The sequence below is a fragment of the Asterias rubens genome, chromosome 12 (genome assembly GCF_902459465.1).
Source record: "Asterias rubens chromosome 12, eAstRub1.3, whole genome shotgun sequence".
In the NCBI taxonomy this organism is placed as follows: Eukaryota; Metazoa; Echinodermata; class Asteroidea; order Forcipulatida; family Asteriidae; genus Asterias; species Asterias rubens.
The window spans coordinates 11,105,984-11,126,818 of NC_047073.1; the positions used below are offsets into that span (position 1 = coordinate 11,105,984).

General features: G+C 39.9%; 1 protein-coding gene across 1 annotated transcript; it reads right to left on the reverse strand.

Moving 5' to 3' along the window:
- Nucleotides 1-10,856: 10,856 nt before the first annotated feature.
- On the reverse strand, nucleotides 10,857-19,726 carry LOC117297566 (apoptotic protease-activating factor 1-like). Its single transcript, XM_033780664.1, has 4 exons — nucleotides 19,483-19,726; nucleotides 17,110-17,732; nucleotides 16,652-16,711; nucleotides 10,857-16,113 (listed from the first exon to the last, which is right to left on the reverse strand). Exons 2-4 carry the CDS (start codon nucleotides 17,486-17,488, stop codon nucleotides 11,387-11,389), a joined length of 5,166 nt encoding a protein of 1,721 aa, XP_033636555.1. The 5' UTR covers nucleotides 17,489-17,732; nucleotides 19,483-19,726; the 3' UTR covers nucleotides 10,857-11,386.
- Between the last annotated feature and the right edge of the window lie 1,109 nt (nucleotides 19,727-20,835).

Consider the following 20,835-nt stretch of genomic DNA (forward strand, 5'->3'; position numbering starts at 1 on the left):
GGAAAAATGCAAGAAATAAGCCTTTTTTTGTTTAGAAACGCACAAACTCACGACTGGGACTTGCATGTAATTGAATGTACGTGTGTTCGGTCGATCGAGGCAAAGTCTGCCTCGATTGACGTCACAAAAGGGGTAGGCGGAGTCACCCCCAAACAACTTTATCTATTTTTTAACATATAAATCGTTACAAACAATTACTAAAAAAATTATTTTATTGTTTATTAACATATACTCTAATGTTTGAAGAAGAAAAAATTATATTTCCAGGTGACTTTAATATGTTTAATTCTGTCACTGTTTTACGTTTAACAATCCTAAACATTTTTGTTTAAAGTACGAGCGACCGTTTATTGCTGCAAACCGGATGCCGTTTTTACTGTCGTGATGTCGGTACATCAAATCTCTTCGTTGACCTCTCGACTTTGTTATTTTTAGCTTGGGTAACAGATGTCGCCGATTTGAACAAGTTACCTTGGTTATTTCTAAACAAGTTCTGCTAGAAAAAAATTCGGCAACGTCAGCTTAATTTGTGGGTAGGACCTACCGGATGATTGCGTGTGTCGGGCCGTATTGTGTGGGTGGGAATTTGTCAATTAAAGAAACACGTTGCCTTGGATTGGTCGAGTTGGTCTTTGAAAAGTGCTTGTATTAAACCGTTTGTTATAAAATGCATATGATTAGAAAGATATTTTAAAAGTAGGATATAATGATCCACATAAGTATCACTCGAAATTGTGTTGTTTTCCTTTTACCGCGTCGACTAACACGGCCATTTTAATGGGAGTCAAATGTTGACTCCCAGAAATGGCCGACCGTGTTAGTTCGCAAAGTAAAAGGAAAAACACGCAATTTCGAGGCAAATGTGTGTGGATCATTGTATTCTACTTTCAATCATCTTTCTAACTATATGCATTTTATAACAAACGGTTACAAACGCTGTTCAAAGACCAACTCGACCGATCCAAGGCAACGTGTTCCTTTAAGTGGGTATTGTTTTGTCTAAAATTGTACATCAACCACATTGCATTTTTCGCAGGAATTCAGTTATAAGCAAAACGTGTGTTGTGCTTATCATCGACTTGTTTCTTGAGCAGTGCTCAGTTTCACAGTATGCCGGTGTCGCATGCAATTATGTCCTCAATGCAATACCATCCGGAGGACATTATTGCATATGCAATAATGTCCGCCGGACACGTTTGCATATGCAATCGTGTCCGCCCGGACGCCACTGCATGATGCAATTGTGTCCTCCCGGACACAGTTGCATATGCAGTTGTGTCCGCCCCGTGCAAAACCGTCCTTGCAGTAAATTAAACGCCCTTGGTCGACGGAACACGTTCGCCATTCATGAGTGACATGGGGAGTGTTCGGCCGTCGGGTATTCGCTGCAATCATAAAGTTTGTGCGTAGGTTCAGTGCATGCACGCTCGCTTACGCGCGCACATGATGTACAGTCATGTACGTGTCCACTGGACGGTTTTTGCATAGCCCCGGACACGATTGCATATGTAAAAGTGTCCGGAGCGGACATTATTGAATGGCGGACACAATTGCATCTGACACCGGTCTGACTTTCAAAGTTCTTAAGAAAATCGATATGACAGAACTGAGGTAAATATCTTTACAAAATGGCAGCTAGTAAATCTGGCAATCTCGTATGACATTCGGAAATTGTGATTATTTACTTACCACAAAGTTAACATTTTGCCCCGAAGCAAAGACTCACGCCAAGAAGTGAAAATTTAACAGCACGAAAAAAGAAAGCTTGTTTAAAGGCAGAGGACACTATTTGTAATTACTCAAAATAATTACTACCATAACACATTTACTGGTATTAAAATGGGGAGAGGTTGATGGTATAAAACATTGTGAGAAATGACTCCCTCTGAAGAAGTAATGTAGTTTTTGAAAAAGAAGTAATTTTACACGAATTTGATTTCGAGACCTCAGATTTAGAATTTGAGGTCTCGAAATCAAGCATCGTTCTGAAAGCACAAAACTTCGTGTGACAAGGGTGTTTTTTTCTTTCATTATTATCTCGCAACTTCGACTACCGATTGAGCTGAAATGTTCACAGGTTTGTTATTTCATACATATTTTGAGATACACCAAGTGAGAAGACTGGTCTTTGACAATATTACCAATAGTGTTCACTGTCTGTAAGCTCCGAATCTACAGTTAGTCTTCCCGGACGACTGTTCGGAACGTCTAGAAAGACACCTGCTCTTTTCAGAGATATCTCTCACACAAAAGAGATTTAGAACATGGTCGTACCAGCAAGTTTACCAGTACCATTTTTTTTCTAGATGTCATTCATAAGTCTTACAGTTTTGCAAAATAAGTCACCGATTTGGCATTTCATGTTACTATCAAGATGGGAGTTGTTACTATCAAGTTGTTACTGTGTTTTTTTTCTCGTTTTTTCCCCCCTGTGTACTATGTTCATCAACATTGACATTTACAACGTATCAACCGAGGAATAGAGGGTGCCATTTAAGGCGACTTTGGCTGTAGCTGCGGCCATTTAAGACTGGGCCCCTGTCTTTATCTGGAAGGATAAAGACCCTCGAAGTGTGACGTCAGATGTTCAGGCTATGGCCAATTCTCAATATTATTATTCACCAGTTACCATTGCAATTTGTATGATGGTCAAAATCTGTAGCCAAAAAGTCGTTAAATTCGGCCACGACCTCGCATTCTAAAAAAGGTACTTTAACACGCGCATTCCAGGTCCTAAGAAGGCCTGACTCATTTCCGGGTCAACCTGACCCAGTTTTGGTAATAAAAAAAAAAAACACCAATGGAACTTTAACTTGGATTCTACGTCATGATGACCCTTTATAAGAGAACTTTGACACCGGATGAAGCCCTATGGGACCCGGATAATCGGTCAATTCTGACTGATTAGAGTGGACTTTTCTCATCCGCTATTTAGACTTTTAGAAACGATGGAGGGGGTACAGTTTTGCAGCACATATTTACCAAGTGCTTCTGGGTGGATGGATTACATCCAGTGTTGTAGTCAAGACCAGGCAGTCCGAGACCAAAGTAGACCAAGACCAAGAACAGACAGGGGGGACCAAGTGCAAGGCCGTCCAGACCATCATGTCCAGACCAAGACCAAGACGTCCGAGACCAATGGGTGGGGAGGGGGAGACCCAACAAATTGGTTTCGAGAGACCAAGACCAGTCTCAACGACTACAAAAACACTGATTACATCCCTAAAATATTGTTTCTTCATTTGCGCTTGGCGTGCAGTGTGGGAGGAGCAGGAGGTGATTCGACAACACGTTTCGTAGCCTTCTAAACACAGCTCCATTCCACCCCTACCCCTGTCTTCACTCTGCGCCACCAATGTTTTGAGACAATGCAGAAACAACACACAAGAAACGAACTTCCGAGTTTCCGGAACTAAGGCCGACCCCGAAGAATTCCAACCTTTCGATGGCACCGTTCGGGTTCTCCAACTTGCCGTAAATCACAACGTGGAGGGTTTGCGTGCTGGCAGCGAAACAAGATACGTCTTATCCGACCCGACATTGACACGGAACGGGAACAAGTTCACGGTATCTTTGCCAACTGAGAACTTGTTAAATGACACACTGCAAAGATGAAACATAATAGCGAGATTTGAGGCACTGCTGTAGCTTGGTGGGTTTGAATTTTCGTTGGTGGGCATCATAATGGGAAAAATACGGCCGAGAGAGGGCGCATTATATATAATTGCACTTTTGATTTAGACCTTTTGGCAAATACCCATTGCGCAAGTGCGAACTGTTGATTGAGGTGCATGCTTGTCTAGCTAGCGATCACACTTGATCGCTAGCTAGACCAGGATGCACCTCATTCCACGCGTAATTCGTGCCGAGTAATAGCTTGCGACAAAAAGTTGATGCCTGAGCATCTGACGTCAAACTTCGAGACTGAGGGTGCGTTCGTTTAGCTTCCCTGGGTCTACCCCTCGGTGCTCACTCGAGTGAGCCCCTGACAAGAGCTAAACGAACGAACACTCACCGCTCTCGTAGTGACGTCATGCACCTGGGGCCAGCCCCTAAGTGACCCACTCCACCAGCAGGGCACTGGGGGCTGACCCGGGTGAGCCCCTGGAATGACGTCAAAACTATTCGAACGCACCGGGCCAGTCCAGGGTCGACCCAGGGCACGCTTGGAGAAAAGATATGGGATAGGCGGAAATGCACTGAAACTACTCACTTCTTACCTTAAAAACAGAAGTCACTCTGTAGTTATTGGAAGCTCTAAATCTCACCCATTCATCATCCACCCATGGTGTCCCTCAGGGCTCTGTCTTAGGCCCTTTGGCATTCACTTTGTATTCAGCACCACTGCAGGACATTATTTCTCATCACAATTTGAAATGTATGATGTATGCAGACGATACTCAAGTTTATGTATTCATTGAAGATGGTAAACAATATGATGCGGTTCAAAAACTACAGGCTTGTGTTTTAGATATAAAATATTGGTCTGTTCAGAATGATCTCAAACTTAATGCAGATAAAACTGAGGTTCTTCACTTTACCAGTAAATTCAGACAGAGTCATCAACTCGAGTCTTTCATCCTTGATGACATGGCTGTCATTACAGTGGCAGATTCTGCCAGAAATCTTGGCGTCAAACTTGATAACCATCTTACAATGCATGCTTATGTTAATGATACCTGTAGAGCTGCTTCATTTGCTCTTCATAAAATTGGTACAATACGGTCATTCTTAAACAAGAAATCAACAGAAAGACTCGTCCATGCACATGTAATGTCTCGCATTGATTTTTGTAACAGCATTTTGTATGGTCTTCCTGGTGTACATATTAACAAGCATCAGAGAATCCAAAACTCTGCTGCTAGATTGGTGACACGTACTCAAAAGCGTGAACACATTTCTCCTATTTTGCATGATTTACATTGGCTTCCGATAAAACACCGTATTCAGTATAAGATACTTTCATTAACTTTCTTATGTTTGCAAGGTTTAGGTCCAACTTATCTCCAGGAACTCATCCAAAAATATCATCCAGTTCGCAATCTCCGCTCTAAATCCAGGTCTCTCTTAGTTTGTCCCTCGACTTTTACTAAATTTTATGGGGCCAGAGCTTTTGCGGCAGCAGCAGCAGAATTATGGAATAGTCTTCCGGACACCATAAAACAAGCTCAAACAGTGAATTTATTTAAGACAAAGTTAAAAACACATTTATTTTTGCAATAGCCTTCAGTGCTTCTTTCTGTATCAACTAAATTTTCCTTTTGTATTTACTTCACATCTCTATTAACTTTTACTTCTCTTTTGTTTTCTTCTCAAAGCGCATAGGGACTTCTCTGTGATTGTGATATGCGCTCTACAAAAGAGGTTCATTATTATTAAACGAACGCACCCTGAATAACGCCAGATACCAGCCTGACCGGATGTGTTCGGATCGCCCCCAATTCACAACTATTGCCATTATGGCAATAGGCGTTATCGATTTATAAATATTAATTATCGATTGTAAATGTTGCTTTGTATGACTCATCATAAATATGTAAAGGAAATAATGATCTTCCGTGAAATGTTCAAGATAATTTATGGCAACCAAGTGTTGGGTAAGCGTGGATTGGTGATTAACGATTCTCAGGCGGCGCATTCTTGTCGAAATTTGATCACAGCCCAGATAATGCCTAAATAAATCAGACCCCGAAATTGCACTCTAGAGATTCGAAACTACCTTGATGGAATACAGACGGAAGTTAGTTGGAAATGGAAAGGCGTATCAAGTTTCTGAAAATCAACAAAACAAATTTGCAAAAAAAAAATCCATTGTTGAAGATGATCAAAGTTCTTTGGGAAATGCTTAGCATCATAACAATCATTCTTCGTTTTATACGAGTTATCACCAGTCAATCTGGCAAGGTTTTTTCCCCTCTATTATGAATTGTTTAAAGTCACCTGGAAGTGGTATTTTTTTAAAATAAAGCTTTTGTCACTAATATATGTGTTTTGATGAGTGTTATGTGAATAAACAGTTAACTAAGGTTTTATAAAATCAGTTCTTATGTTATTTACAAATTTAAGAGTAGACCCCGACCCGAGAGGGCGCTGTTCGTGACGTCAATCGAGGCAGACTTTGCCTGTAATGCGTAGAGTAAACACAATTGCAAAGTACATGTACGGACCAAGTCGTGAGTTTGTACGTTTCAAAAAATTAGTTTTTTGTTTTTTCCGGCAATGCCGACCAGGTGTATTGCTGCTGAATGCAGAAAAACACTTTTTGAAATGTACCAACTCACGACTTGGACGTACATGTACTTTGCACGTGTGTTTACTATACGCGTTGCAGGCAAAGTCTGCCTCGATTGACGTTACAAAAGGGGTAGGCGAAGTCAGCCCCAAAACAACTTTATATATTGTTTAAACTAATAAATCGTGACAAACAATTACTAAAAAATTGTTTTATTGTTCGTAAGCATATACTCTTATGTTTGAAAGAAAAAAAATTATATTTCCAGGTGACTTTAATATTATAGCAAAACAAATACAAAACTAAATTGGAGAGCTAGTTTATTGATGTGGATGGGGGGGGGGGGGTCCGCAAGCGATAATGGGTAGTCTTCGTATAAGACGTTCATTGTTACTCAACTATGTACATTGGTTTTTCCAGCTCACAAGAACATTTTGCATCAAGACTAACACTTGGGCCGTGTCAAAATTGACGGCTTTTCGGTATTAGCTTTGGCTGGCTGGATCGCAGAAAGTCCATCTGCAGATAACGTCTACGGCCGTTGTGGATGTCCCGCTGAGATTCTGTCCCCCGGAGATTGTACCCTACACGGCGAACTGTGTATACAGACTTCTTCTCAAAGCGCCCTCTTTTGAATATTCCTCCGATCCTCCAGCCCATGTTAATTCCCCATAATGGGGACAGAATTCCCTGATGATGGGTCACCGTAACCGAAATCGCTAGATGCGGCTTCTTGTTCCAAATTGTTTCACCGACATAAAATAAACAGTTTCAAATTATTCGATCGTCGATTCGGACTATCGGACCTTATTGTCGATTCGGACTACTAAACCTTCGGACTACTAAACCTTCGGACTACTAAACCTTCGGACCAGTGAACCGTCGGATCAATGAACCTTCGGACTAATGAACCTTCGGACTATCGCATCAAATGTTCGGATTAAAGGAACACGTTGCCTTGGATCGGTCGAGTTGGTCTTTGAAAAGCGTTTGTAACCGTTTGTTATAAAATGCATATGGGTAGAAAGATATTGTAAATGTTGAATACAATGATCCACACAAGCATGCCTCGAAATTGCACGATTTTCGATCCTTTTACCTCGTCGACTAACACGGTCGGCCATTATGGGAGTCAAATTTTTGAATGGCTGACCAGAGTTAGTGCGCACAGTAAAATAAAAACCACGCAATTTCGAGGCAAATTTGTGTGGATCATTGTATTCTACTTTTAAAACATCTTTCCAACCATGTGCATTTCATAACAAACGGTTACAAACGCTGTTTATAGACAACGTGTTCATTTTTAACGAACCCTATTTCATTTTCGGACTAATGAACCCCCTGTTATGTGAAATTTGTGCGTTCGGACTATCGAACCTTCGGACTAACGGACCTTCGGACTATCGGGTGGACACCATTTTGCTTCCATTATTCCCTCGCAACTTCGACGACCAGTTGAGTTCAAATTTTCACTGGTTTGATATTTTATGCATAGGCCTATGTTAAGATACACCAAGTGAGAAGACTGGTCTGTGGCAATTACCAAAGGTGTCCAGTGCCTTTAATCACCATAACGAGTGAATCCAACCAGGATATCAAAAACAAAGTCATCTTACCTATATCCTCAGTAAACTGGACCTTGGGTTAAATCAGTCGATCATATATACAACCCAGTTGTTTTCTTATCTGAAACATTGAATGCATTTTTGCCTGGATATCACGATAACACTTGACTCGCCGCTTATGGAAAATACTAACTTTCATCTTACGACGTAAAATACAATGTAAACGCGCCAGATGTTTGGAATTGGTTTGTGAGCGGGTTTTTTATTTATTTTGTATTTATTCCATTGGGGGTATTGTCTTCTGTGCTGTAAATCATGGTCAGATTTGAGGTACAATAACTAACAAGGCGGTCCCTGTGAGGGCTGGAGGTCTATCATTGATCGGGAATGTTGTATTTCATGCATTTGGGCCATTCCTTTTTCTACATGTGGCACAAAAGGTTGTGTTTCAAAACAAAGCAAGACGGCACCAATACAATATAAGGGATAATACTCTTTTTCTGATACTAGTCTCCCAGGGACGACATAAAAGGTCTATCTGTCTAATTCTTTTATCAGTATTCCAGTGACGTAACGATGGGGGTAATGGGGAGGGCGTGAGCCCCCACTTATGACCCCCTCCTCCTCGGACACAACTGCATATGCAAATGTATCCGGGCGGACACAATTGCATTATGCAGCAGCGTCCGGGCGGACACGATTGCATATGCAATACCGTCCGGCGGACATTATTGCATATGCAATATCCTCCGGATAGTATTGCATAGAGGACATAATTGCATGCGACACAAAGGTCTATTATTTTGTTCTAAACATAGTGAGTATGGCGTGCCAAAGAAACAAAAAAATCTATTAAAAATGACAGGTCCGGTTTGACCCGAAAATTCCGATTTGACTTTGAATTAGCTATTTTTGTAGATTAAAGATAATAATAAGCTTCATTTCAGTTGTTGCATATCACATGTTTTACACCATCAAACAATTTTTTGATTTTGATGAAAATTTTCATCAAACACAGTGGCATTTTACACCATTTTTAAAATGAGGTTGGAGACGTCAAACTCCCCCCCCCCCGTTTTATAAAGACGTCTACATGAAAATGATCGGATCAAAAAACTCAATTTAACCTTAGAGTGCTTCTTTAAATACATACTATATTTATTTATGTGAGGAAATTGACATTCCTCCGACCAAATTGCTTATTTTTTTCACATTTTTACATCTTAAAATACTTGACCCAAACTCAATTGAAGAACACGATTTAGTAAGTACTGTTATATAATAAGTATTTCCACGTAATAATTTGTATGTCTTATTGCATCATGAGTGGATTCAAGTTTACCTGCAAATGTATCAAAACATTATTGACAAAATCTTAACACAACTTGTCAAGTACCGAAAATGCCTTGTTTTTATCAAGTTATTTAAAATTTTACTATAAAATATACACATAATCAACTTCAGAGCAAGTTTACCCGTTTTGATCCAAAGCACACTCTGCGGAGATTCGCACTCAAAATAAATGTTTAACAATAAATTGAGTTTAAAGACTCTGGACACTATTGGTAATTCACATTTGGTGGATCTCAACATATGCATAAAATAACAAGATAATAATGAGAAACAAAAACACCCTTGTCAGACGAAGTTGTGTGCGTTTAGATGGTTGATTTCGAGACCTCAAGTTCTAAATCTGAGGTCTCGAAATCAAATTCGTGGAAAATTACTTCTTCCTCGAAAACGAAGAGGGAGCCGTTTCTCACAATGTTTTATACCATCAACCTCTCCCCATTACTCGTCACCAAGAAAAGTGTTATGCTAATAATTATTGTGAGTAATTACCAACAGTGTCCACTGCCTTTAACAATAAACTGAGTTTAATATTAAAAAGTGTTGTGCCTAAGTAAAGCATAAAGCTACTACCCTAACCAAGAGCTGCCAACATTCCATCTTGCAATCAGGAAGATTGTGTACACCAATCAGGGAGATAGTTAGGTTTACATTCAACGTAACAGGAACAAAGTTTCGATAGTCAGGGAGATTGTCAACTTTGTTTATCAGAATTTGGAAAGATTGGGGTTTTTTTCAGGAAACTTTCTGCAGAATTAAGGAGAGTTAGCAGCTCTGCTATACAGAGTTAGCAGCTCTGCTATACACACTATCAGGTGTTTTCCAAGTACCCTGTAAAATGCATTTAAAAAAAACAGCACAATTGCATTTAAAAAACAGCACAATTGAAATTGAAAACTCAGTTGAAATTAAAACCCTGTTAAATGCAACAAAATGCAACACAGTTGAAATGAAAACCCTGTTAAATAATAACAATATTAACTGGTTCTTATAAACATGTAGCACACAAATCCCTGTTCATTTATATAAAAAAAATTCACACACATAAACACAGATATAAATTTAAAAATATAGGGTGTATTTGATTGCAAACAAAGGTTACTGGAGCAAAACTTTTTTATATGGTGGGAATATTTTCAAAATAAATTAATATTTGCTATAAATGAGACCTCATATCACTACAATAGATTTGATTAAAATATACATGTTATAATTTATACCCCCTTTCACAAATCCTTGTCATTTGATAAATGAAGCAGGCATCGAGTTCCATCCATTGGTTTGCCATGTATAATGCCACAAAGCTCCACAATTTAATATCTTAGTCCAATGTGGCTAATTCATAAGCGCTTTGCAGCATTTTTGCAAAACAAGATGCTCCTGGATAACACAGGAAGTTAAGTAATTGTGTTGCCATAATCCAACTCCAAATTAAGTCACATATCGTCGTGTGCCCGGCAAAAGGGCGTAAGGCCTTACGCCCTTTTGCCGGGAACATAAAGTAGTTCGTCCCAGTAACAAAAGGACGTAAGCAACAAAATGGCTCCTGACATGAAAAATATGTCATTTTTGTTTGTTCTTTTGCTAGAATTACCCTGAAGACATGTTTCCCCATTCCCCATGCAGAATTTAACCTTTCTAGAATGACTTTTGCATGGCAACAAATTTACCAAACTTTCCCGCTCATAATTCTTGAAACACAAATTTTAACATAAATTGCTTACGTCCTTCTGCCGGGAACTTTCCCTTACGTCCTTTTGCCGGGCACACGACGATATAATACAACAAATAGCTTAATATTTTTCACCTTATCAATAGTTGACTGCTATTAAAAACTGTTTTTTTCTTCTCCCTTTTGTTGGTGTTTTATGTTCATGTAGACCTTGTGCCTGCATCAAGTTTAGACTTTTCATTTCCTTTTTGCAAACATGTGATGTCATGATTAGCATCTTCTACATATTCATTAACTGCGACTTTCTGAACCATTCTGGAAAAGGCAGCACCCTCAAACTAAGAAGGAACCCTTTTTTCTTGTTTTGAATCTAGAGTCATGGTGTCCCTAAATTAGAATGTCATAACGTATTTTCCACACAAATCATAAAATTCTGGGAAAAAACAAAAACCTTTTAAAAAACGATTTAAAAAAACCCTATTTTTCATACACAACTAATTTAATATTCACTGAATAATTTGGCTTATGTCGATTGACCTTATCGCACAATTACTGGGTTAAACAATTTTAAGAACCAATATTCAGAACATCCAAGAAGTACACATTTCCATCACTCAGGCCAACTGCAATCGACTTACTGGTCACTGATCGTACAGCTGTCACTGTGTGCTCGAATACAAACTGGCAAATGCAACTAGCCGATTCCTCTGAGAGATGCCAGAGTTTTAAGTGACAGTCGTACGAACCAGTTACCACATGACTCATCCCAAACCAATCGAGAGCCGTTATTCTTCTGGAATGTTTTTGAATACTTGGAGACATGCATTCTGGTTCACGGCGATACAATGGCAATGCTGCCGAGTTGGCCAGACTTAATTGAGTCCCGACATGACACTTAACTCTACTCGTGTTCCAGTCCCATACTTTTACTGAGCAGTACACACTGTCTGAGATGGCAGTATGTTCAAGGAGAGTGCAGAAATGCCCAAAGGCACTTTGAAAAGCTCGGAACTCTGTCAGACTGTCACCGCCTTTCAGACAGCGTACTTCAATGCTCAAGTCATCATACATACACATAAACCTTTGATTATCAGGCAGGACCACCAACTTCTTGAGGTTGAATTTCACAGGCAATCTGGATTCGCACTCCATCTCTTCGATGGTCCACTTTTCAATATAGTTCTGACACGTACCACACAAGATGATCTGCCTGCATGGAGTAACTGCGAGACAACGTACAGAATATAATTCAGCTTTGAAGACAGTACTGCATTCGACTAGAACATGACCTCCAGGATGCCGAGTAATTGTCCACATTAACAGTTTACCATCATCAGAGGAACACACCAGACGTGATTCGTCTACAACTAGAACATCCAAAATTGATCCGGAATGGCATTTGAGCAAATGAGCAGAAGGGACTACAGGACCAGTCAGTGGGTTTTCATCTTCCTTGCAGTTTATGAGAGATGACAATTCCCATAATTGGATGACAGGGTTAACCTTACTCTCACTACTGGCTACAACTGTATTCTCACCTAAGATACTCAAATTATTGACAGCTGCATCAAGTACACCAATTTGATATGGTTTGGGGGAATCACTTGTGGTTTTGTCGTTACTGGTTGCATCATAATTTCTACAATCCCACATCCAAATCTCTCCGTTCTGGCATCCCGCAATGACAAAGCGACCTGTGCACAATGCTGTTACAGCAGTAATTGCGCAAGACTTGGAATTGCCTTGCCATGGACCACTAAGCGCTTTGGTAACCTTACAACCAACTCGCCAAGAGATTCTCACACTTCCATTCAAGGAACCAGAAAATATCATAGACTCATCATCAGAAACATGGAGGGCCGTGATTGTGTCTCCCTTTCGATGACCAGCTGTCAGCTTGTTTTCACGCTTCATCTTTGACCTGGAGACAGCAAGCTTGTTGTTTGGTAAGTTGGCGAAAATGAAGATCTCATTCAATGGTAATGCAGAAACGGGAAGAGGTATAGGTTCCGGCTCAAGTAGCACAGCAGAGGGCGATACAATCATCTCTGAGTTGAAACTTTGGTGAATCTCTGATGCATTTTCCTCAGCAAGTTTACTTCCCTGACATTTCTTGATGATTGGCTCAACATTCCAAGCTATTATTGACCCTTTCAGACCAGCTGAAAGTTTACGACCATCACACATCAAGGATAAATGACGAATCCCAGCTCTGTCACCACAAGAGAATTTACAAACCAGAAACCTCTTCCATGGATCCCACATCAGAATGAAGCTGTCCACAGATCCTGAGAAAACAAAGGAGCCACTCTTTGAGACGCAAAGACATTCAACACTGTGGGGATGACTACCAAGTAGGTATTTACTTCTTTCTTTCCAATTCCAGACAATGACTTTCCCATCTTTGCTACCAGACACAACGGTTGACTCTTGTTTGTATCCACTTTGATCAAGGCCATCATGTTCCCCTGAATGTTGAAGAGGAAGGAACTCAACAGTGTTGACACAGTCTTCATGTCCTAATAGGCTTTCAATCAGCTTAGACATCTCTACATCCAAGATTCCAATGATTTTATCACGGGATGCTGATGCTGCCAGTTTCCCTGATGGACTGATAGCTAAGTGAGTAACCACATCCCTGTGAATACTAAGAGGATCTTTTCCCCGGAGGAGGTGCCTGGTCTGCTTCATGTGCTGGTTCCTCCAGAGCTTTATACAATCATCCGTGGAGCTGGTCAAGATAGTTTTTTGATCTGGAGTTAGCATGATGGTCCTGATTGCAGCACTGTGGGCAAAGATTTCCTGCAGCACAGCACGAGATTGCACACACCAAATGATCATCAGGCCCGCATTATCGCCACTGAAAAGTAACCTCTTATCCAAAGAGAAGCAGCAGCAGATGACATCATCCACATGGCCTTCAAAAGGCTTTCCCTCTTCTTCCAAAGTTGACAGCTGAACAACTCTTACAGTCTTATCAGAGCATGCCAAGGCTAAAATTGATTCATCTGATGTTTTTGTGATGCCATTTACCATACTGCCTGTGCCAACTCTGACACGTTTTATTAGATTACCCGTTTTCAAGTTCCACTTAACCACACTAGAGTTTCCACCACATGAAATTATCAGTGAATCATTTTCAGCAACACAGACTCCGCGAACAGCTGCGCCTGCAGGTAAAGTTGAAGAACACTGACAAGTTTCAAGATTCCAAATTTTAATTGTTTGGTCGAGTGAACCAGATACTGCACGAAGGCCATCCTTGGTAACAGCAACACAGTACACATCCTCCTTATGGTGCCCAATTGTATTGACTTTCCCTCTGATCCCAGAACCAATTTTGTCAGGTAGTGGCCAGAGTTTCAAGCTTGAATCACAAGAAGCACTAATGACGAACCTGTCATGAGGATCTAAAGCTAGAGAAGTCACCAGACTGCTGTGACATGATGCGGCATCCCCTAGACAGACGGACTCTCCAGTGGTCATTCGTCCTAGACGCACTGACCCTGCCTCCGAAGACGACCCTGTCAGGAACTCTACTCCCGACTGTCTTACAGTTGCAGATAGTATTGCTTCTCCAAAGCTGTGACAAAATATCTTCTTTAAGACTCGACCTGGTTGGGTGAGACACTGTCTTTGAGGAACAAACACAGGAATCTCAGAAAAAAATAAACAACTTTTAGTCTCACATATTAACTTTTGTATGTCTGGATTCTTGACTTCTCCAAGGCATCCAACTAAATGAGGTCCAAGTAGATTTTTATCTTGACATATAGAGTCAGCATTTAAAAGCAGAGCCCCATGAAGCAGTTTGATCGACTTTCTGACTTGATTCATCTTCACAAAAACATCAATATCAGCAAGAAGACCTGGAACACTAGTGTATGTAATCTTTGCTTTCAGCCATTGATAGTTTAGAAGAAGGCCTTCGTATACAGATGATAGGCCAGCCCTTGTCAAGTGAAAGGCAATATGGTTGTAAAAGTAGCCGTCATCATGGACTTCCCACCACGGAAAATTGCACATTTCTTTTCCAGTCTCAAGCCGCTCCTCCCTTTCCGCAACCTCCTCCTCCTCATCATCATGATCCTCATCAGATGAGCTTGCTTGGTTTCTGTTCTCATCTTTGATGTCTATGTGATGTGTTTTGTATGCGTCCAACAACGAGCGGTGAAGAACTTGTAAACCATTGGGCTCTGTTCTTCGCGCCTTTTGTTTCACAAATCGAAGGAGATGGTCATGAATCAAGTAATATGTCGCTCCCTCAGCCTCTCTCGAAAACTGAAGGAGAGATCTTTCTTTTAATTGCCTAAGACCTCGACGTACTTGGCGACTGACCTGCTCTTTACTGACCTTGGAAATATCAACTTTCGAGAACTGAACCAGTGAAACTACTTTACTGGAAATCTCTACATCTTCCGGAAAGAGTGCCATATGAATGAACAAGTTTTGTAAGTATGGGCTCAAAGCTTGGAAACTGAGATCAAAGGCTTTATCTAGTTTATCTAGTACAGATTCTCCACCTTCTCTTAAATCTGAAAGAGCATCCTCCCAGATGGTCTTCTGAAAGGATTCCGTTTCAACCACTCGAAAAGATGCACCTACGGTTGCAATGGCTAGTGGGATGTCATTCAATATATTCAGGATTTCTGAAACTGTTGTTTCTAAGTTATTCTTCACAATATCCTCTTCAGATGTGTTTGCCACTTGTAAGAGCAACCTCTTTGAGTCATGTCGCTGGAAATGTCCAAGTTCATGAATGCTCGAATTGATCTGCAGTAGGACACGCTGGTCACGAGTTGTGATCAGGTACCTACCCCTTAGCCCCAGCACATTAAACAACTCAGCATGATCAGGATTCCAGACATCATCAAGTACTATAAATACCTGTTTAGTCTGGCTCCAAGATTTTAACCACCGTTGAGCGGCTTCCTGATTGCCGAAGCTGCAACGGTTTCCTACAAGCTGGTAATAGAGATCCTCAAAGATCCCGACAAGATATGGACTCTGACCAAATACAACCCAAGCTGTATGCATAAGATATTTCATCTTGGCTTCCGTGTAAACCATCCTGGCTAGAACAGTTTTCCCTAGGCCCCCAATGCCCCAAATACCTACAGAATCTCTTGATGTCTTTCCTTGCATCGTCTCTTTGACAGTAGCATCTGAAGTTGGTTGATGGCCTTCTATGATTCCAACGGAGCTACTTCCTCCTAAGAAGAGTCTGCTTAGAATTATCTGCACATCAGAGTTACGGGATACATAGTGGGCAGGTAGAAAACTGCTGTGAAATTCTGTCAAGAAAATATTTAATAACTTGTTACAGATAACTTCAACCAACTCTCTTTAATATTGTGACAAGGAAACTTAATACAAAAATGTGGAACTTAGTTTCCCACACGTTATGTTTGTGTTCTGAATTTTACCGAATCAAGTTGGAATGAAATGTTTTAACCTTATTAATTTTCATTAAAGCCATTGGACACTTTCTGAACAGAACAAAAGTTCACAGATTTACAAATAACTTACAGGGTTTACAGAAGGTAATGGTGAAATGCTTTACTTTTTGAGAAAACATTAAAACAATTATCAATTCTTGATATTGAGAATAACGGATTTATTTTAAACACATGTCATGACATGGTGAAACTTGCGGAAACAAGGGTGGGTTTCCTGTAATTTTCTCCCGACTCTGATGACCGATTGAGCCTAAATTTTCACAGTTGTGATACACGAAGTGTAGGCCTTCGGACAATACTTTTACCAATGTTGTGCGATTGCTTTAATCGCACTTCTTTCAACAACAAAAAATCGAATTCATTTCTTACATACCATTACTTCCAATGGTGCCCTTCTTGGCAATCAGTTCTCTATTTTGACTTCTCTCCAGACCTGATACACAAAAGGTAAAAGTTTCTTGATCAACCAGATGAAATTCACTGGTTCACAAACACACAATATCTCTTACATCATTTCAGAGTTGCAGTCAAGGATATTGACAATTTATAGGGTGATTTTGCCAACACATGGCTAGAAAGTCTCAATTGGAGACCCCCAGCGCGTTAATCAGGAAGTTGTTGGTTCATGTCCAGCTCTTGTAAATTTGTCTTTTTCAACCCCAAAATAACTAAGTTATACACTGGCTGTCTGACACAATGTCTGCGCATGGTGTTAACTAGCCTAATATGATAGTTTATGAACTGTCTAAATTCTATTTTGACTTCTCTTTAAATAACGACTGTAAATAGTGATTTATTCTGGAACAAAAAAGTTTAGAAATAATTCATTACCTTTGGCTATTTGGGTGAGGAGGTAATCAAAATAGTCGCGCTCCTGGACATCGAGTACACATGTTGTTTGCAATGCATCAGGTACTCTACAAGATTCCACTTTAATCACAACCATATTGCAGATCCCAGAAATGTGACTATAAAGGGCCATATCGACTCCGAACATGTAACGCATGTCCTCCAGACATGCTGTACTTAGCGCAACGAGGCAAACACCACATTCTCGAGTGCACTTGGGTATTGTCTCGAAGATGGTCTCCCCTAGCGTGGTTCTGTCCTCCTGGTCGAAGCAACTGTACCCTTTTTGGGTCAACTGCTCTTGCAACTCTTTCGCCCACTTCCTGGAGTCGTCCGCGTAAAAGATAAAAATATCAGACATTTTTTTGCCAGTGTATAAATACAGTGACTCGGAGTCTGAACTTCCATGTTCTTATTTTCTCGCCTTTTTGTATTGGTTCATGGAAAACAGTCTGTTGAGTGTTGAGCTAGGAATGAAATAATTTGAATAATTCAAACTCAATTTCAACAGGAATTAATCCATACAGTCAGAAGTCCAGATGTGGAAAATCTTGATAATCCGAGGTCTGATATTCCGTGGATTAGAGAAGAGGATGCAACAACATCTGCAGAGGAAAATATCAAACAGACACTAGCTTTCAAAAACAATTTTATGGTTGAAATAATTATGAGCAAGGGTAAAGGGTATTTATTCCAGATAAAGGAACGTTACAGAATTGGTAAGAAATATTTTCGGAAGATCACAGATTTACATGAAACTTACACTGTCTAAAATGTCTAATGATGGTGATAGTAGAAAACATCCACTGAAATTGTTCTTTGTCTGGATTAGTCTGATGTGAAATAAATTAATATAATATATAGTTTCACTTTTGGAGTTCATCACTCAGTGAGCGTTTTATTCAGTTTTTGTTTTGCATCAATGCCATGCAACATGTGTATTGGCCTCTAATCGATTTGTAACTATTTTCTTTTGACCCAGATGGCTGATCAATCTCAAACATCTACAGGTTTGTCAGTTTATGTGTATATGGGTGAATACATAAAGTGCTTACACTGCCAGCAACTGTTTTGTTTGAAAAAAAAAAACAATTCTGCAATATTCCTTAAAGCCATTGGACACTTTTGGTAAACAGTATTGTCCGAGGCCCACACTTTGTGTATCACAACTTCTATATAAAATAACAAACCTGTAAAAATTTAGGCTCAATTTGTCATCGAAGTCGGGAGAAAATAACGGGAAAACCCACCCTTGTTTCCGCACGTTTCGCCGTGTCATGACATGTGTTTAAAATAAATCCGTAATTCTCGCTATCGAGAATTGATATTGTTTTAACGTTTTCTCAAAAAGTAAAACATTCATGGAATAATATTTCAAGAGAAGTCTTTCACCACTACCTCCTGTAAACCCTGTAAGTTATTTGAAAATCTGTGAATTTTTAATTATTTTCTGTACCGAAAGTGTCCAATGGCTTCAAATATCTCTGTTCACACCAGGACAAAATTTCATGGCTAAAGCAAAGAATTGGCGCTTACAGAAGCAGGGAATTCCGCACTTACAACAGACATATTTTATGGATTAGCAGGGAACTGTTGCAGGGAACATTTGCTTTGCCATGACTAAGAAAGAAGAGTGGTGACATTGAAAGAAAATGGTTTCCGACTCCTGGACTACACTAATGACTTAATGTATGAATTACTAAAAATAATTGCATTTGAAAATAAAAAAAAATTTCAAAACAGGCCCCGCTTTTTTTTTCTTCTGCAAATATTAAACATTTGAAAGAAATTTAACCGGAAAAGTTTCCGTCTGGCGCCACCACTTTTTCATTCGATATGAAATAAGATAGTATCTAGTTTACCTCAATGAGATATCCCTTTTTGTAAAAATGAGTGAAAAAGTGGTGGCGCCATACGGAAAGTTATCCATTTAACCAATCATGCAAATTTCAACCCCCCCCCCCCCATTATGAAATAACATGTACATGTATTTGTACAGTGTGCAGGTAGGCTGCTAGTAGTGCAAGTAACAACTGGTGGCTGGCTTGGTAAAATGAGCCTTGGGTTGGACAGCCGACTCCGAAACTAGTGTCCAGTGTAGACCCAGTGACCAGGCCCCAGATTCCTTTTTCGAAATTTTGACATTAGCCTATATCGGTCCTATGTATGACCGATAATGTCAAAATTTCGAAAAAATGAATCTATAGCTCCCAATACAGTCACTGCGTCTATGTCCAGTCATGGAGCTGTCACAACTGTATCTGGTGGCTAATTCTAGAGGCCTGCTCACGAGGTAGCCTTAATAGAAATACTGGCCCAGCCCCCTTTTTTTCTAGAATTAGGAAAAAAGTTCACCTTTGGTTGTTGCAAGCTAGTGAAGTTCGCTCACAACCTTACACTACAACCCCACGATTTGTACGCAAAGAGAAGACCCTGCTTCGGCGTGCAGGTATCGGCCTACGATGGTCTTGGCGGCCAGCGATGTTAGACAGACTTGCAGGGTAATTTTCTACCGATTGAGCCGTGTTTTGGTTGTCATTAAATAATTCTACCACCATCTTGTTGTCCCGTGCGTGTGTTTGTACCTGTTTGTAGTCTAGTCGTGAGCATGGTTACCAGGCTGAACTCAGCACTAAATTTAGTGCTAGCACCAAATTTGGTGCTGGCGAGAAATTTGGTGCTGGCACCAAATTTCAAAACAACCTGTCAACACACCGTCATGACGAAGCAACGGCGGCGCGATAACAACCGTTACAGGCAGTAAGAGGTACTACGGTATGTTAAATGTTTTCAAAGTAAGATCAATAAATCTTAAGATTTTTCTTCACAGATATCTTCCTTAGATCCCAAACCATCATACCTAGGCGCCCCTAATGAATACTTTGGCTAATTAGCTCAGCCCAACTAATTAAACATTTGCATAATATAGCCCGTATACGCATTTTGTAAAATACGAAAAAAACGCAAGTATCGAATAGTACCAATTTTAATTTCAAATGTTTTCAAAGTAAAATCAATAAATCTTCAGATTTTTCTTCACAGATATCTTCCTTAGATCCCAAACCATCATACCTAGGCGCCCCTAATAAATAAATTGGCTAATTAGCTCAGCCCAACTAATTAAACATTTGCATAATATAGCCCGTATAACGCACATTCTATATACGAAAAAGCGCGCAAGTATCGAAGAGTACAAATTTTAATTTGAAATGTTTTCAAAGGAAAATCGATAAATCGTCAGATTTTTCTTCACAGATATCTTTCTTAGATCCCAAACCATCATACCTAGGCGCCCCTAATGAATACTTTGGCTAATTAGCTCAGCCCAACTAATTAAACATTTGCATAATATAGCCCGTCTAACGCACATTCTACATACGAAAAAGCGCGCAAGTATCGAATAGTACCAATTTTAATTTCAAATGTTTTCAAAGTAAAATCAATAAATATTCAGATTTTTCTTCACAGATATCTTCCTTAGATCCCAAACCATCATACCTAGGCGCCCCTAATGAATACTTTGCCTAATTAGCTCAGCCCAACTAATTAAACATTTGCATAAAATAGCCCGTCTAACGCACATTCTACATACGAAAAAGCGCGCAAGTATCGAATAGTACCAATTTTAATTTGAAATGTTTTCAAAGTAAAATCAATAAATATTCAGATTTTTCTTCACAGATATCTTTCTTAGATCCCAAACCATCA